The sequence below is a fragment of the Natator depressus genome, chromosome 2 (assembly GCF_965152275.1).
Source record: "Natator depressus isolate rNatDep1 chromosome 2, rNatDep2.hap1, whole genome shotgun sequence".
NCBI classification, from domain to species: domain Eukaryota; kingdom Metazoa; phylum Chordata; order Testudines; family Cheloniidae; genus Natator; species Natator depressus.
The window spans coordinates 231,091,511-231,109,746 of NC_134235.1; the positions used below are offsets into that span (position 1 = coordinate 231,091,511).

The 18,236-nt window shown below is 39.6% G+C and overlaps 1 protein-coding gene across 1 annotated transcript in view; it reads right to left on the bottom strand.

Annotated features, from left to right (window-relative positions):
* Positions 1 to 18,236, bottom strand: part of MASTL (microtubule associated serine/threonine kinase like) — a 45,661-nt gene that overhangs the window by 23,720 nt on the left and 3,705 nt on the right. The window contains exons 2-9 of the mRNA XM_074946128.1: positions 14,763 to 14,900; positions 13,066 to 13,205; positions 11,901 to 11,989; positions 9,636 to 9,742; positions 9,152 to 9,296; positions 7,161 to 7,333; positions 5,281 to 6,534; positions 2,805 to 2,943 (exon numbers count right to left, since the gene is read on the bottom strand). Of these exons, the coding sequence (XP_074802229.1) occupies positions 2,805 to 2,943; positions 5,281 to 6,534; positions 7,161 to 7,333; positions 9,152 to 9,296; positions 9,636 to 9,742; positions 11,901 to 11,989; positions 13,066 to 13,205; positions 14,763 to 14,900 (2,185 nt within the window). The remainder of the gene's footprint in view (positions 1 to 2,804; positions 2,944 to 5,280; positions 6,535 to 7,160; positions 7,334 to 9,151; positions 9,297 to 9,635; positions 9,743 to 11,900; positions 11,990 to 13,065; positions 13,206 to 14,762; positions 14,901 to 18,236) is intronic.

The following is an 18,236-nucleotide window of genomic DNA, read 5'->3' on the forward strand; positions in this document are numbered from 1 at the left end:
CAGGAGCAGCACATGGCAGTGGGGGGAGGGATAGCTGAACTGCTGGCAATTGGTAGCCTGCTGGGCAGCTGCTGCACAGGGAACTTAGGGGAGCAGGGAGCTGATAGGGGGGCTGCTGGTCCACCCTGGTTCCAAGCCCCCACCAGCTAGCTGCAATGGGCTGCTCTTCCTGCAAGCAGTGGACAAAGCGGGCAGCTGCCAAACAATGTTATAAGGGAGAACTGCACAACTTTAAACGAGCATGTTCCCTAATCAGCAACGTAACAACGAAACAACGTTAACCGGGACGACTTTAAGTGAGGAGTTACTGTACGGGGTTGGTAGTGGAGTCAGGGTCCAGTGCCAGGCAGGACGAAACAGTGGCTCACCTCTTGGACACCACGGAGTATGAACGATGGGAAGGGGGCCCCGGTACCAGGGAAACTCCCACGGGTTCCAATACTGCCACTGCATTGGCCAGGTGCCTGGTGGTCAAGCGCCAGCTGCGGGGCTGTACCGAAGTCTGATGCGTAGGTTGCGTACTGGTACTTCTTCGGCAGGGTGAAGGATTCCCCCTCAGACTGTGAAGAGGATTATTCTCTCAGAGACAATGGTGGCATCATACCTGCTTCCGCCTCCAGGCGGTGCTGGGAAACCAGTGACAGATGACGGGTTGGAGACCGTTGCAGCAGGATCATGGAAGGTTTTCCTCTGGACAGTTCCATGATGGTCAGTGCTCCAATGGAGCGCACCAACTCTTGATCCCTTATATCCCCAGTAGCCCTGGCTGGCAGGGGGCTTTGAGGGGTGGGCGGGATTGGGAGGGACATCATATCCTTTGTCTCTGGAAAGCCACAAGAGTCGAAGGGGCCTGTAGGCTCAAGGTTCCATGACTGCTCCCTGGAGTCAGAAGTGGGACCCAGACTGGACAAAGTGCTCTAGGTGGAGTTGCCAGAGCCGATTATGGCTCTGGGGAGATGAGCAGACCGGCATGAGTCTCACTGTGTCAGCCACTCCCACTTGTCCCTCTTCAGCACTGCAGAGCACCCTCTCTTGGCTTGGTGTTTCTTATACTTCTTCCTTCGAACCAGGGGTGGAGAACGGTCCCGGGAAGAGCATGGTGCTGGTGCAGCACTTCACATGGAAGCCAAAGGGCTAAGCACTGATTCAGAGCGACTTGGCTCCAAGGCTGGTCTGAGGGCTGCCTCCATGAGTGCGTGGTCTGAAGCCTCTGCAAATCTGGCACTTCTCTTTAACACAAGTTTCCCCGTGGCACTTTAGACAGTGAGTGCAGGTCACTGACTGGCATGGGATTGCTGCAGGATGTACATAACTTGAAGCCTGGGGACCGGGGCATGCCCAGCCCTTGGGACGAGAGTCCCTCAACGACAGGGACCACTATTCACACTATATACACTAATACTGACCAATAACTGTATACTACTATACAATAGACTACAAAGTCCAAACCACTTGGAAAGCATTGCAAGAGCATGAGGGATCATTCCAAGCAACCATCATGGGCGGCAAGAAGGAACTCAAGAGGGTGTGGAGCTGGTGGCGTCCCTTATAGTGGTGCATACACATGCGGCTCCAGGGGCACTACAGCTGGTCCTACAGATACCCCTAAGGTAAAAATTTCCAGCAATTGTGCACGTGGCACGCGTGCACACCTATCATGGAATGGACATGAGCAAGCACTCAAAGAAGAATCTCAGTTTCCCTTTCATTAAATGTGTAGATTATGCCACATAATAAGGATGTTGAGATTTAATGTTTGTAAGGTGTTCTGAGATCCGGAGATGGAAGACTGTGTGAAAGTAGAAGTGCAAAGTATGACATCATATTCTTATTTAGGAAATATTTGTTTAGCTATTTAAGTTATAATGTTAAAAGAATAACTAGTATTTTAATTGTACTGAAACAATGTAGTTTAGTTGTATAGAAGAACTTCACTATCATTTATGTATGAACTGGTGATTCACAAATTAATGGTCTCCCTATTTCTCAATACAGATTTAATAGAGTTCCATATGAGGTCTGAAATCACTAATAATTCATTAATTTTACAAAATATACTACAGAAAATCTACGAGTATACAATTCAATAGCAAATAAAAGTACAATCATCAAATGAATTCAACACATTTTGTGATGCACAAGCCTTGTTTTTTTGTTTTTAATTGTGCTTGTTTGCTTTCTTGATAATTTGCAAGATTAATTTGCAATTTGTCTGAGGCACTCTTTCCATTGACTTGGATCAGACCCCAATTAGTCCAGATTAGTAAGGTGATATTTTGTTTCCTTTAAGAAGTCTTCAAATCTGTTACCATTTTTCACTCAAAATAAAGATGGTGACACAATCAGCCCACCTGAATATTCAATGGAAATACTGCACTGAATCAATGTGTATTTTTATGATTTTCATTAAATCCACAAGTTAGCTCTCTTTGATATAAATGGAATGAAACTTATTTTATGAGAAAATATGATTGTAATAGCCACTTTTCAACATCCCTCTAATTCTGGACTCGATTTTGGAAATATCCAAATGCCTAATCCAAAATTAAGGAGCAAGGGCCAGGTTTTCAAAGGTATTTATGCATGTAAAGATGCATATAGGTGCACACCTAGGTGCCAGGAGCTCTTGAAAATATACCTAACTCCATTTGAAATCAATGGAAGTTACGCATTTTTGAAGATCCGCCTAAACACCTATCTGCATCTTTAGGCACCTTAATACCTTTACAAATCCAGCCCCAAGTGTCTAAAAAATGTGTTTTAAACATTAGTCACATTCTTGCATTTATAAAAATATTTCTTACCATGAGGCTTTGCTAATAGCAACTCAGGTGCCAGGTAGTCTGGGGTTCCTAAAATGCGTTCACCTTCCACTGGGGCAGCCCCTCTTCTTACACTCTTTGGAGTCCTATATGGTGTGTCAGCATTTCCCTGATTAGGTGTCTTATGCCAAAAAACAGAGAAAAGATTTCATATACAAATGTTATACAAAGAGCCAATAGTCTATTTCCCCTCCCAGTAAAAATACTGACAATTAATTTAAGATTTAAATAATTTTCATATGAATCAAAGATACGTCTTACAACTTATACATTAGTAGTATTTTATTTCCAAGTTCCAAAAAGCGTGCTTATTGCCCAGTCTTCACACAACAAATTGCAGTCAGAACTGCAACAGGTTGTGCATCTTTTTTTGCTGAATGAATTTCAGCTATCCCAAAGCATAAGAATGAGTGAGTCCCATTCCTTCACTATAAATGAGAATTCTAACTGAACAACTGCTCTAGTGTCATGGAGTCATAGAAAGCAATTTTTCTTAAATAAATGAAAGAATATCAGTCTTCTTACAGCCATTAAAATTACTCCTCCCACTATGAATCTCAAAGGTAATTTATACTGGGGATTGTCCAGATAGCCTCAGCTTTTAGCAATGTGTGTTCAATAACCAGGCTAAAGTGGATATATATGCATATGTATTCAATATATCTTAAATTGTAACGCTCATCTAAAAACTGGAATTTGGCATCATGGGATTCCATGGCTATTACATCCCAGATTTACTCTGTTTACTTGTAATATGGCTTTTGTTGTTTTTAAGTTGTCTGCCCTGTTGACAGCCTGGGATCTGGAAGTCAAGCTGGGTTCTTTGAGCTATATATTAATCTTCAGTAATAAAGATTCTGCAGGTGAAATTCTGCCCAGTGTTAAACCTATGTGAGTCTTACTTCCAGTGCAGCTGCACAGTGCATTATTTGAAGACAACTGGATTTCAACTAATTGCCTTAAAACGGTACTTCATTAACAACAATTGACATGAGCTTGAAGATAATCCAATACGTTCTCCATAGTTATTCTGGCACTTAACGATTGACAGAGTAAAATCTTACTTTTTTCCACTAAAACAAGCAGATGCTACTGAATAAACACAGTGTATGTTACATAATCACTTTTCAGAATAGAGATTCCCGTAAGTCCCAGATATGTAGACCTCACTTGATCCCTAACTTCATCTTTGATGCAATAGTCCAATGTACACTATGTTTACTGTCATATTAGCAACAGAACCTGCCCACAGAAAGGCACATAGGTCCCATTTTAATACTAGGTTGACTTTACAGGATTCAGTTTTACTACATAAAAATTCTATACCTAAATGTATAGTCTAAAATTATTTAAAAAAAATAAAAATCTGTAAGACCACCTTGTATAGAAGATAAAGCAGTTGCTGCCCTAAGTCTGTGCAGGCTGAACTCCATGCTACAGCTAAGTTTCATGGTTGATGTGATTTCACAGTAAAGCAGGAGCTAGCAATCCAAAAAAGTTCAGATATTCACAGGAAAGAAAAAGTGGGTTTTTAAAAGTTAATACATTGAATACTCTCCTTTAGTCTGCCAGGGACATTCAGCACATACTGCTAACACTGAGAACATTTTAACAATTCCCTCTCTCCTATATCAGCTCCCCCTTCCTAGCAACAGTTACAGTTACTATTACTAGATTAAGCTTTCATAACACCCAATAATAATACAATAGCAGCCACTGGGGACTGAAACACAGTCTTACCGTTCCTTCCTCCTATGGGCTACTTAATATAACAGTGATTTCTCTAAAGTCCAGACAGCAGGGCTATACATATTTCAACAACAGTAAACTTATGTATTTATATAATTGTGAATATAATTAGGATTACTGCAGTCAAAATGAAAACTTCACACCCTGCATACAGAAGTTTTTCTTTGCATCAGTCATAGTGACATGCTCTTAAATCGAAACGGACAGAATGCATCACAGCATCAACAACACAGGGAGATAAAACATGAAGCAGAACAGCAACTGCCAAACACTCAGCAGCATTCATACTGCACTAGGAAAAGAAGAGTCAAGAAAGAAACACAGGCCAACAGAAAACCTAAAGACTCCCACAATAAGTGGCCCAAAGGAAATGTCTCACTGCTCCAAGAGTGTGTAGTGAGACAAAAGTAAAGGAGTACATCCCTTTTTAATTGTCCTTGCCTAGTTCTGAGCAAAGGATCTTCCCTTGCAGAAGGGCAGACTGAGACAGCATTTTTCAGAGGCCAAATTGTAGGTGATAAGTGAGTGTCGCTACACTCTTGCTGAAAGGCAATAATTTTGGCAATGCATGTGCATCCACTCGAAGTCTGACCTTTTGAAAAGCTCTCTCTGCTTGCCTTTGTTCGATTCTTTCATACTATAATATCAAATAATTTAATCAATGACCACATGTACATACTAGTTACCACTACAACACTTGGACACATACCTGATAAACCCTATAAGATCTTCCCTTTTGTGCTGGGGTAATAGCCATGGGGTAAGAGCCACTACAAGCAGGAGAGAGATCCATCACATCTAAAGAAGCCAGGCTAATTCTTGATGGCTCAGATGCATTGGACACATTAATTGGACTGTTATAACTTCGAAAAGCTACAACATTTTTTTTAAGGAGGTTCAATGTTTTCATCATCTCCTCTGACGGAGAAGAGATTATGTCAGTATGAGTTTCAACCAAACATTTCAGGACATTATCCTGTTCATGGCACAAAGGCTTGCTGTCCTGGACAATATTCTCTTCCTCATCTCTTGGTGAGGCATCTTTACAACAGGATGACATTACTGACATGTCCTCAGTTTTTGACTCCTCAAAGGAAAGTTCTTTAATACTCTTATCCAGGTCTGAAAGCTGCTTTTCTAAATGGCTCTCTGTAACAGAAATCTCAGGGAGGGATAAATCAGAGTCTGCACTCAAGATTCCAAGAGGTTTTTCATCATCAATGCATAAGAAACTAGAGTTAATATATTCCTTTTTACTGTCTTTTTCACAATCTGCATTTAGCTCATGCATAAGATTCTTAGCTATTATTGGAGTGGCTGACTTTTCTGATGTTTGCTTCCTATAGATGGAGTCCTTAGCTTTTTCTTCATTTTTATGGGTCTCCTGTAGACCTCCACCACCAGAAAGCATTAAACACTGGATTTCCGTTGTTAAACCTGTGCTTTGGTTTGCCTGAAATTCTGAGATTTGACAGCCGCGTTTATATTCTGCATTGCTTTTTTTGACATAGTTAAGTTCTTGAAAAGGACTGGTGTCAACTAGTTCAAAGCTTCTTTTTACACCTGGCTTTTCAAGAATGTCCTCCTCTTTGATGCATTTGGAAGGGTCAACCAACCATGGGCATGACTGCTGGCGATTGGAAGATTTTCCTGTCTCATTAGCCACACCAGTTCTTTCCACAACAAGTTTTTCTTCCCAAGCCTTATTTTCAGAAAGACATTTTCTGACTAGATCTTTCACATCTGATGCAGTCACAGGAGTGTCCCCTCCATCAAAATGCTCAATTTTTGCATCATGCCTACAGCCAGAGTCATTGCTACCAATGGGAGAGATGGCAAACTCAAGTTCCTTCTTCTTCAAGGCTGTAATGTCTTTTGCATTCAGTAATTGTGTATTAGAAAGCTTTTCTGATGCATTATTACTTCCTTTGCCTGTTCCAGAACACAGTATATCTTCAGTTTCCTGGAAATAAGCACATTAATTTTTTTTAAATACTAGGAATTATAGAATTACAGCATTACAGAAATATGCCCTTTCATGACCTGGGTTGAAAATACTTTATTTCCACCTTAATGGAAAACTGCAATTTAACATGCAACATTTATTACGACATCGGATTACAAAGAGTCACTACAAACTTATTCTAAAAAACAAGTAACTGAAAAAATCAAACAGGAATCAGCCATTGTGACAGTCTGATTTTGTTTAGAAAACAAGAAATGAAGCTTGCCCACAATACTGGCCATCTATGCCCCCAGAACTGTTAGCCTCATTGGATTATAAAGCTGAGTCAGGATCAGGCTAAGGTCTCCTATCAGCAGGCTCTCTTCTATTCCCATTGCTTTAGGGCAGTAGGGAGGTGGAGTCTAATTTCCTTTCCCATTGTGCTGCTCAGGATGAGCATTTGGCTGAAAAAGAGAACACAGGCAGAGCTACTCAAAGTCTATCTAACCCATTCTACCTAAGCCTTTGGAGTAATTGGGGGGAGGGAGAAAAGGAGGGGGCAGGGGGAAAGTGCTTTGAAAAGCTGTATGGGAACCCTTACATTTGTTATACGAGTTATCTTGGAGAAATAAAGTAGTCCTGACCTGTACATCTTTCTCCCACCTGGGGCTGCTACAGCATTCTGATTCCATACTGGACATGTGCGTACGTGAGTGGCTACTGGCACTGGAGGTACCAAATCTCTTCCTAGATTGAAGGAGAGTTGGAGTTAAACTCCTCACTGGCATCCCAGGATTTAAGGCAGCAACATCAAGACCTTTGAAAGGAAAAATAATGAATAATAGTTCAAATTTTGACTAAAATATGTAGTGTACATTAACCAGCTTCATACCAAATCTGAGCACTACTCTGAAGATAATCATCCATAATTTCAAGTGATGTAGGAATTGTTCTCAGCACCTCTCCTGTACAATAAGTTTCTTCATTTTTGAAAAGGTATGATTTACCAACACTAGCTTTGCAGTGACCATCTTTTGCATTTCTGTTTTGGAATATCAAGACACCAAAGACTATTCAAATTTTAAGGCACCCAAAGCAACACTAACTTAGTTGCACTGCAAATGTGATGTAACATTTATGGATTAGTGTTTGTTTCTTGATTTAAATATGTCATTTGTGTACTGTCATATGTACTGGCTTGTACATTCAGATTCAAAACCTGGCATTAGTGATCCAGTAGGAAAAACACTTCAGTTGGAGTCAGCACTGAACAAACAACCCAGACTAGTTATTCCTGGGGGAACTCTGTGCCACTGTGCACAAGCAGAATTCACGTCTGCTGCAGATTTCTTTGCTTCTCCGCAGAAAATTTACTTTCCGATGGGGAAACAAAAGGAAGCTGCAAGAGCGGTCATGCGCCTCCTCAAAAGCAGTGCGGGTGCACAGTTTTGGGCACCCAGAGCAGCCAGCAGAGAGGTATATCACTGTGTGTGACGGTGGGGGGAGGAGGTGCATGGGTCAGACTCCTCCCCCATGCATCCAGATCCCTCCGTCCCCAAACAACCCCCACCCATGAACCTCCCCTGCTGCTGGGGATGCCCCAGCTGCTGACTCTTACCCCGCACTGGGCTCAGCTGCTAGTCCCAGCGGGAGCACAGAGCAGCCATGGCCAGGTCAGACCCACCCCCAGAAACTTCCCCAGGCTCCACATCCCCTCCCCTCGCTTCCTGCTCCTATCACTCCTCAGCCATGGGTTGAGGGCTCCCTGTACAGGGAGCTGTTATCCCATCTGCCCATTCCCTGTGCATTCGGACCTCCTAACAATCCTCACCCTCCCCCACCCAAACCACCACCCCGCTAAGCCTCCACCCTGCACCCAGCCCTACCCCTCCTGCATCCAGACCCCTGCCGAGTCTCTCCCCCCTGCATCCAGACCTCTACCTCTGCACCCAGACCACCTCCCACTGATGCTCCCTGCACTCAACCCCTCACCCCAATGAGCCCCACCTCTATACACCTGGACCACCCCGATGAGCCCCCCACACCACTGAGCCCCAACCAACTGCACTCAGACCCCCTCGTTGAACCCCATACCCAGATTCCCCCCTGCTGAGCCCCAACCACCTTCACCTGAATCCCCCCATATGAAACCCATCCATGTACTTGGATCCTGCCCAGCTGAGTCTACCTGACAATAGCTGGTGCGCCCATGGAGGGACAGGGCCCTGGGGTGTTTCTGGCGCAGGTCTGGACCTTGCACTGTAGTGTCAGGGTCGGGTGCAGCCTCACCACCGAGCCTGAGTCTCTGGGGGTGTGGGCAGGCTTGCAGTGTGATCTCTCACCTCTGTGCACCTAGTGGCCTGGGCTCCCCACTGCCACACTGGAGCCTCCACATTATTTGACCAATAAAATTTGAAGAATTTTCAAATATTATGCACAGAATTTTTTTTGGCACATAATTCCCCCAGGAGTAACAAGTGTTAGAGGGCATCATGTTGTTGAAGGTATTGTCTTTTGGAAGAGATGTAAGCCCCATGACTGGATCCATTCAAGCAGTTGGTCAAGTTAAAAACCTGCAAGTTGATGGCATTGCTTATTACGTGACTTGTTATACTTACATATTTTCAGTACTTACATGACTTCAATAGTTTATTCGAAACAGGAGTATAATCTTTTTGGCCAACAGACATGGGAGAAACCAATTCTCGAGAAAGTTGCAAAGCATCAGCAGACATGGGACTTGAACTAGGTCCTTGCATTTTCCCGCCGACTGGAGTGTACTATCAAAATAATAGAAACTTTATTAAAAGATAAATGGATTAAAGTTTGTACAGAACATCTGTAGCTGAAAATGTAGTCTTAAATTTACTCAAAGTTAAATTATAATTGGAACTCAGCTGAAATCACACCCCAAATCTGTCAATTCACTTATCTGGAGTAAGGTCAAAAGTAGTCTCTAGAACACTCAAGTCAAAGGCACTAACAGTCCAATCATAAAACATGCTACTGGCTGTGGTCAGTTGAGACACGGAAAAGCCTCATTACTCCAACTTAAGTTCTTCTCATTACCTTAAATGCAAGCAGTTTGAAGAAAACTAACAAATAACTAGATTACTTACAAAACCCAGAGAGCTGATGAGAGACAACACTTGTCCTGGAGTGCGCGAATAATCTTGCTTAGGCTTAGCCATTGATGGTGTAGTAAGGATATCCATCATATTTATCTCTAAAGTTTACAAGTTAATGCAGTGTCAGTTTTTTACTGGATTAATCAATAAATGAAAAATTTCAGTCATTAACAGTATTTAAATTCAGTGAAAAGAAAAGCTCAGCCATGTAAACCAAATTAGAGGACATCTCACTTAATTCTGAATTTTACACAAGCTATTTCTTTACCTATATCATTCATCACATTTATATTATTAAACCCAAAAGATTTTTCAAAGTCCAATTAGATTTCACTATGTTGTTTATTTTTTGCATTTCTCACCATAAAAACCACTGAAGTCAGTTTTATTTTCAGGTTTTCAATACCATACTGCAAAGGTTCAAAACGGAGGCAAATGTTTGTAAGAACTTTCCACTGATTTGTTTAAAATGATGAAATAACTTAGAGACCCCAGCAATTTTGAGGTAAGATGGTGCTGATTGTACCTTCTGGGGCATACTCAGTTCTCTCTAACTATTGTATAGAGCTAAGATGCACTGTGACAGACACCTGCTATAGTAATTTTAATATGGCAAAACTATGATCTGTTTTTGTGGTAGGGCGGGGGGAGATGGGCTCAAGAAATCACACTGGCATATGTGCAGTACATGTTTAATAAGGTTTTCCCACTAAGCTCACAAAGTGCACATCTATAAAAGGGAAGGCTATAGAAAGATTTTGTTTTCATTATTTATTTATTTAAGAAAAGGCAGTCTGGAAAGGAAGGTAGGAATTTCCATACATTAAAAGATTAGGGTTGTACAGTTAACATATCATAATTAGTCACTACTATTTCATAAATATAGTATACGTATTTTTCCTACAACCATAGATATATATAGTTTCTAAACATTTTTTCATTCCTGTAGATTTACACTAATTTCACTTTTGTTTGCCGGGTTGTAACTGTACTAGTCCAGGATACAAGACTCAAAGAAGAGTTCTGTGGAGCTCAAAAGTGTGTATCTTTCACCAACAGACAGTCCAATAAAAGGCATTACCTCACCCATCCTGTCTCACTAATTTTGCTGCCATAATGGTTCAGTAATGTATAATTTTAACAGACTGTCCAGTCACTGCTCTTCTCTCTAAATCACATATTTTAATCATTTAGTCAGCATCCATATATGGCACATTCTCTTTTCAAAGAGTGTACATTCTGCAATTCAGGGAATGAGGCTATTAACTATTAAGTTAAATTAACTATCAACATGGTGATGAGGCTATTAACTATTAAGTAAAAATAGCTACCAACAGAGGTGATCTGTATACATCAGCAAGTTTATACTATTGTGCTATGTTGCATACAGAATATAACATGTTGTGTAACAGTTTACTTTGAAGCTTCTAAAAAACACAACTGTCTGGCATGCACAATGTATTACACAGTATCTAAGATTGTAGAATTGTATATATTCTGTTTGAGAAATAGTACTGGATCATGTACTACAGGATAAATTATAATGCATACATTATGAATAAGGCTACATGTTAGTTATGGGTATTTTCAGTAAAAATCATGGACAGGTCATGGGCAGTAAACAAAAATTCATGGCCCGTGACCTGTCCATGACTTTTACTATATACCCCCTCCTCCAAAAGCTTACTATTTACTTAAATATGAATGCTTTTATAAAAGCAAGTAACATTAATTAAGAAACTGAACTAGTCATGTGTGGTAGCAATACAGTAGAACCTCTGAGTTACAAACAACCTCCATTCCTGAGGTGTTTGTAACTCTGAACAAGACATTATGGTTGTTCTTTCAAAAATTTACAGCTGAACATTGACTTAATACAGATTTGAAACATTACTATGCAGAAGAAAAATGCCACTTTCCTTTTTAAAAAATAGTTTAGATTTAACAGTACTGTAATGAATTTGCACTTTTTTTTTTTTAAATCTCTGCTGTTGCCTGATTGCATACTTCTGGTTCCAAATGAGGTGTGTGGTTGACTGGTAAGTTCATAACTCTGGTGTTCATAACTCTGAGGTTCTACTGTACTGGTTACTGATTAGAAATATCAGTTAGGTATATTTGTACAGTACCTGGCTCACGGGACCCTGATTCTGATTGGGCCCCCTACATGCCACTGGAATGTAAAATATCAAGAATATTAAAACATGGTATTTAGAAACCACTGAGGAACCACAGACTCATTGATCCACATCTCACCTCTGTTCAGAGTAACTCTGGAGAGCCCGAAGTCTGTCAATTTAACATGGCCCTCATTAGAAATTAGCATGTTGTCTGGCTTCAGGTCCCTGCAGATATAAAAGGTACTGAAATAAGATTGGAGTATAGACAATTTAGCATAAGAAAGAAGGGAGGAGAAACCATTAAGTAGAAAGAAGAAAAGGAAATGGCCCACCTTGATTATCATACACATTGTAAGGAGAGTGATCACTTTAGATAAGCTATTACCAGCAGGAGAGTGGGGTGGGGGGAGAGAAAACCTTTTGAAGTGATAAACACCCATTTTTTCATGGTCTGTGTGTACAAAAATATCCTCACTGCATTTTCCACTTTTATGCATCCGATGAAGTGAGCTATAGCTCACGAAAGCTTATGCTCAGATAAATTGGTTAGTCTCTAAGATGCCACAAGTACTCCTTTTCTTTTTGCGAATACAGACTAACATGGCTGCTACTCTGAAAGTAGAAAGAAGTTACTCAACCAACAATGGGGCATTTATAGTTCTCCAGGACCAATATTAGAGCCCATTTCCCATTAGAAAACCAATTTCAAGTTCAGATTCTAGAGCTGTGTTAGAAAATTAAATGTTTCTTTGCATTAAACATGCAAAGAACATCATGTAGCCTGAAATATATGCCACAAGATTTGTGTGTCCCATAATTTTAATTTCTTGGGGAGCATGTCAAACTGTCTCACTGAGGACTACCAAATTATTAGTACTTACTAGCATTTGACATTAAGCATTACTAGCAATTGGCTATAGATTTCAAAATACACTCCTTGAAGTGCTGTAGTAATATAAATTGAAGAGAATATTTCATCACTGGGGGAGAAGAGGAGTCCCTCCCTTCTTCTCCCCAATCTTCCCACAGACTTGGGAGCCTTCAGGGGGCACTGGGGACAGAGTAGGCAAGTTCCTCTTCTTATTCTCTTTGAGGGACGAATAAAAAAAAAAGACTAAAAGTTCCCTCTCCCTTCAAAAACTATGCTAGGGATGGATATTCACAAATAGACACTCAATAGTCAGAGGCTGATGACGTGAGAACTGGACTCCACAAGGATTACATGCTCATACCATAAAATGAGCTTTAACAACAAACAATTTATTGATTTGCAGTCATAAAACTGCATATTAGATTTTTACCTGTGGATTATCCCATGCCTGTGAAGATAATCAAGAGCCAATGCTGCTTCAGAAATATACTTCACTGCCATTTCTTCATCAAAATAGCCATATATGTGGAGAAGAGATTTGACATCTCCACCAATAAGATATTCCATCACCTGCCATTGAAAGATTTCATGTTTAAAATGAATCTTTATTTTTGGTTGAGATATTTAAGAATACACAATTATGAGCTACCTTTTTTCTTTTCAAGAAAGGAGCATTTCACATGGGGTAAAAGCAGATAAAAGAATTCTTGTGGTAGTTTAACTCATTTCCCAGGCAAGTCACGGAAGCAATGTTTAAATATATTGCTTTCTCTTTAGAAGACTTAATCCAGATGACCTGGCCAATAAAACATTGCTCTGATGAACATAGAAGCTTTTTATTGCTTCTTTTTGTAACCCTGGTCAGCTTTTCAATAGGTTAGACTGATTACAAATAACACTTCCCATGATAGGAAGTATAATTTGATTAAGCAAAATTCAGTGTCAGTCAAGGATAATTGATCCCAAGTTTCACAAAATATCTGTCTTATCAAGTTTAAAGTATCTTAATGATTGTATTTTGAAAATGTAAGTACAGAATACAAAATCCAGGCCCAAATTTTCAGAGATGAGTAAATCCCAAGATTATGTACATGATTAGAGTAATTGTGCATTCAAGAAACTAGAGAGTCTGTAATTATGAGCATGCTTAAAGGCCCAAATGTAAAAAATTGAGCTCTGTTTTTCCTTGGCATAATCGGGGCAATAACAAATGGTCTGAATATGATCCTGCATTAAATGTATTTTAAAAGGTTAACTTTTTAAATTGTAATTTATTTGGGCTGCCCAAACCAATATTAATGCTATTGCAGTGTCTAAAGACATTCAATACATCTTGCATTTAATTTTGCATTAAATTTAATCAATACTACAGACATTAAGAGAATAGCATGTTTCACAAAAGCAAGATTTCACAAATCCACTCACCAATAGTAAGAAGGAAGCTTTTTGTGTCAACAAAGTGTCTTCCTCATCACTTCTGGCAGAATCTAGGCTTTCATTTAAAAAAGTATGGGTCCAAAACCTTTCTGCATAGCTGGGGCACCTCTTGTATGGACCCTGCTCAAATCCTACTCCAAGTTTTGGGGAGGGAGTGTTAAATTGCTGGTTCTACCACAGAGGAAGACTTGGCCTATATTTATCTCAACAGCATGTCAGAAGCCTGTGCTAATCTTTATTTTATCCTTCAATCATCCTGTTCCCACCTACCCCAATTAACTCTGCACTTTAAGTACCGGCAGCAAGAGCATACATTTTACTGTTAGCGATTTACTGGATATTTTTCAAGGCGCACACACAGTCACTCTGAACCCACAGTCTTCTTAAATATGTGGCTCATTTTTATTTTGGACCCAAAATTGTGCTAGGCATTCTTGACCAGGTTAGCTACATGGAAGGACTCGGTTAGAAAGAAAGGGGGGTTAAAAGGAGTTAGGGAGAAGGAAGATATTAATCCCACATAACTACTCTAGTTAAGACCTCATATTGGATGAGAAGTGAAATGAAATTACCCAAATACCCAGTCCTCATTATTGCAAGATATTTTCAAACATTACAATTCTTCTAATGAACTTCATTCTCCACTATGTTTTCAAAGCTGTCTTAAAGCACTGTAAACCATTTACTCACCAAGTAGACATTGTTAGCTGACTGAAGTGAGTAGTATAAGTGTACAATGAAAGGACTTTTGCTGAGAGCCAATGCATCTCTCTCTGCCTGGACCTGGTGAACCATGTTTTTATTTATCAGGTCTGCTTTTTTGACCACCTGTAAAACAATTCATGTAGAAATGAATTCACAGTAATAATTTGCCATACTCATTTATTTTCAAGAATACACATGCTGATAAGGATAAGCTACATCTAACACTAGAGGACTCTGCCAGTATAGCTATATCTGCAAAGCATTTGTAATATAAATAAAGCTTTACTACGGTTATTGAGATTTTAGGTCTAGGGGTGGAGTAGAGGGGACTTTATAGAGCTCCTAAGCACTGTATTAGTCCCCCTATTTTTAGAAAAAGGAAATTAAAATATACAAAGCTTAGCTAGTAACTGGAATTTAAAAGTAACAATAAGGTTTAATTATTTGTGAATGTGTACCAAGGACTATTACAGACAAAAATATGCACTTAAAATATGCAAATAATAGTTAAAGGAAGAAGAAACCTCAGACACACTCACAGTTCACACCACTTCAAATGAAAAAGTATAAAATATTACACTGCACATTCCAAAACAAACCTTAAATCTGCCAGCCAAGAACCACCCACTATTCAACAGGAATATGCTTATCACAAATAATGGATGTTTTAAAATCATTGACCACAAATGAATTACAACATTTGCAGAAATGCTGACCCTGCTCCCACTTCCCGGTAAACAACACACCAGCCTGGTATGATGAACAGGATGTTCTTAAGCATGTAGCCTAGATGTGATGAGTATCTGGCAGTTGTGCTTTTCTCATATTGGAAGGATGCATAGGGAAAGAGCAGTGACATTTTTGTACAAGAAAGCTGGAGGAGGAATGAGCTTTCTGCTTCATTAACATACTAGTCAGGGAAGGACTGATTGCCTTTAAATGGAGGGCAAGGGGCAATATAAATATCCCTATCTCTTAAACATAAGCCAGTGAACTAGAAGACAGCAACTAAGCCAGTGATGGTTAGTGAGGACCTGTAGCCTAAAGTGTACAGTAAAACCTCAGTTACAAACACCTCAGGAATGGACGTTATTTGTAATTGTTCTCTCAAAAGTTTACAACTGAATATTGATTTAATATAGCTTTGACATTTTACTATGCAGAAGAAAAATGCTTTTAACCATCTTAAATTTAAATGAAAGAAGCACAGAAACAGTTTACTTATCTTGTCAAAAATTTTTTTTAAATATCCCCCTTTTAAAAGTAATTTACATTTAACACAATACTATACTGTATTTGCTTTTTTTTGGGAGGTGTGGGGTGTGTCATCTCTGCTGCTGCCTGATTGCATACTTTCAGTTCCAAATGAGGTGTGTGGTTGACTGGTCAGTTTGTAACTCTGGTGTTCGTAACTCTGAGGGTATCATTTACATTGGGTGGGTTTAACACGGTTTCTAATCAATATGTTGAAGTTGGACAAGGATACAAGGATGGCTAAGGTTGATTTTAAAATGTGATATTTAATGCGTACGTTACTTAAGGGATTATATGAACTGTAAGGATTTGAATATTTATCTTCCTTCTATATTTCCCAATGTTTAAATGCTTAGGCCATTGGTTCTTAACCTGAGACTCATGATCATCCTGACATATTTATAATGGGAGAAGGTTCCAAGTAATGAAAGGGAGATCCCAATGGGAAAATTGTTGAGAACCACTAAATTAGTGTATTTCTTTCTTTTAATTTTAACATTCTTTGGTATACACACATTTCAACTTTAATGTTAACTCAAAATCTTGGATTGCTAATTTAGTTAGCTGAAGCTTCTTGCTGTATGTCACAGATTCTAGAGACATATTCAACTCACATGGGGCACTTAGAGGGCTAAAAAGTGCAGACAGATACTAAACTTAAAGTTAATTTTTCATTATGTAAAGTCTCCTCTAAAAGCATTGTAAGTTGGAAAATTTCTCTGATGACAGCAAGCATTAAATTTACTTTCTAACCAGTCATCCAGTTTAGAAGGTTTAAATTCTTGCAGGATACATCCTTCATTTACGTGGACACTGCTTTCCTTCCCTAGTTGCCAGTAATAAGCTAACTTCTTATTTTAAGTTTTATGTGAAATCAATGCTCAGTTTCAAACTAGCGTGTGCAGCCATTGGTAAAATATATAATGTATAATTAGAGATTCAATGTAGAATACTTATTGATAAAGCCCTACTTAAACTGTGGGATGACTGTTAAAAACGGGGGGGGGGGGGGGGGGGAGGGGGGCCTGAACTGCAGACAAGCCATGGAAAATTGTGGAAAAGCAATAACAGACATTATTTGCAGTAATAAAGTCCATTATTACTTTTCCGTGATTTTCTGCTGTCAGCCGCCTGTAGAATCCACAATATTGCAGTTAAGTAGGGCCTTACTTATTGAACATTAAACCGCATTAAGTCTAAGACTGAATCATGGGAGAGAAGGATTTTTAAACCTCCAAGAAGCTAAACACAGAAATACTCAAATACTCACTGTAATGTCTTAAATGGTTTGCTAACTTAATTTTATATTAAAATATTAAAGAAAATATTTGTGTGGACAACTTTTTTCAAAGGAGGTAATATCAGTAGTGAAACTATCCATTTCTTAGCACGTATGGCAAAATTTAGTTAGAATTATGACTGGGTCTTCTAAAGAAAAATATTTTAAATGTAGAAATCTTGCCTCTGCAATTAAGCAATACTGCTATCCTCTATGGAAAGAAGTTACATGCAGTGAAAAGAGTACATTTGTGATAAGTAAAATGTATGTCAGTAAAATCTCCCAATCTTAACTGGCTAATTTTGCAGTGGAAAAAATCTAATTTCTGCATAAGTAAGAAAAATGAAATGTCAATTTCATAATCAAAAGTAATCTAACAAATGTTGGTCTTCTCAGGAGAAAGCCTCAGCAAACACAAGCAATTCCTGGTGACAAATAACTGTCTTTGTTAACTGTGAGACAAGGTGGGTTGAGGTACCTTAAGAAGAGCCCTGTGTGGCTCAGAAGCTTGTCTCTCTCACACAAACAGATGTTGGTCCAATAAAAGATACTATCCCACCTATCTTGCCTAATATTCTGGGACCAACACGGCTATAACTACACTGCATACAACATTTGTTAACTTTGACCTTCAGCAACAATATCATATTGCATCAAACATATCCTCTGCCTGTGCCATTACGGTTTACTCTGGGGGAATTCTGCACGTGCACAATTCAAATCCAATGCAGATCCCCGCCCCCCCGAAAATACATTCTACCTGAGAAATGCTGCAATTCCACTTTTCACCCACCAGAGGCCACTGTGGTGCTAGAATAGCTAGAAGCCAACTGCATTCATCACAGCACCCTGCCCGCGGACCCAAGTTAGGCCAGACAGAGTGAGGGCATACGGGACTGCTGGGTGGGTGTGTGTGTGTCATAGAT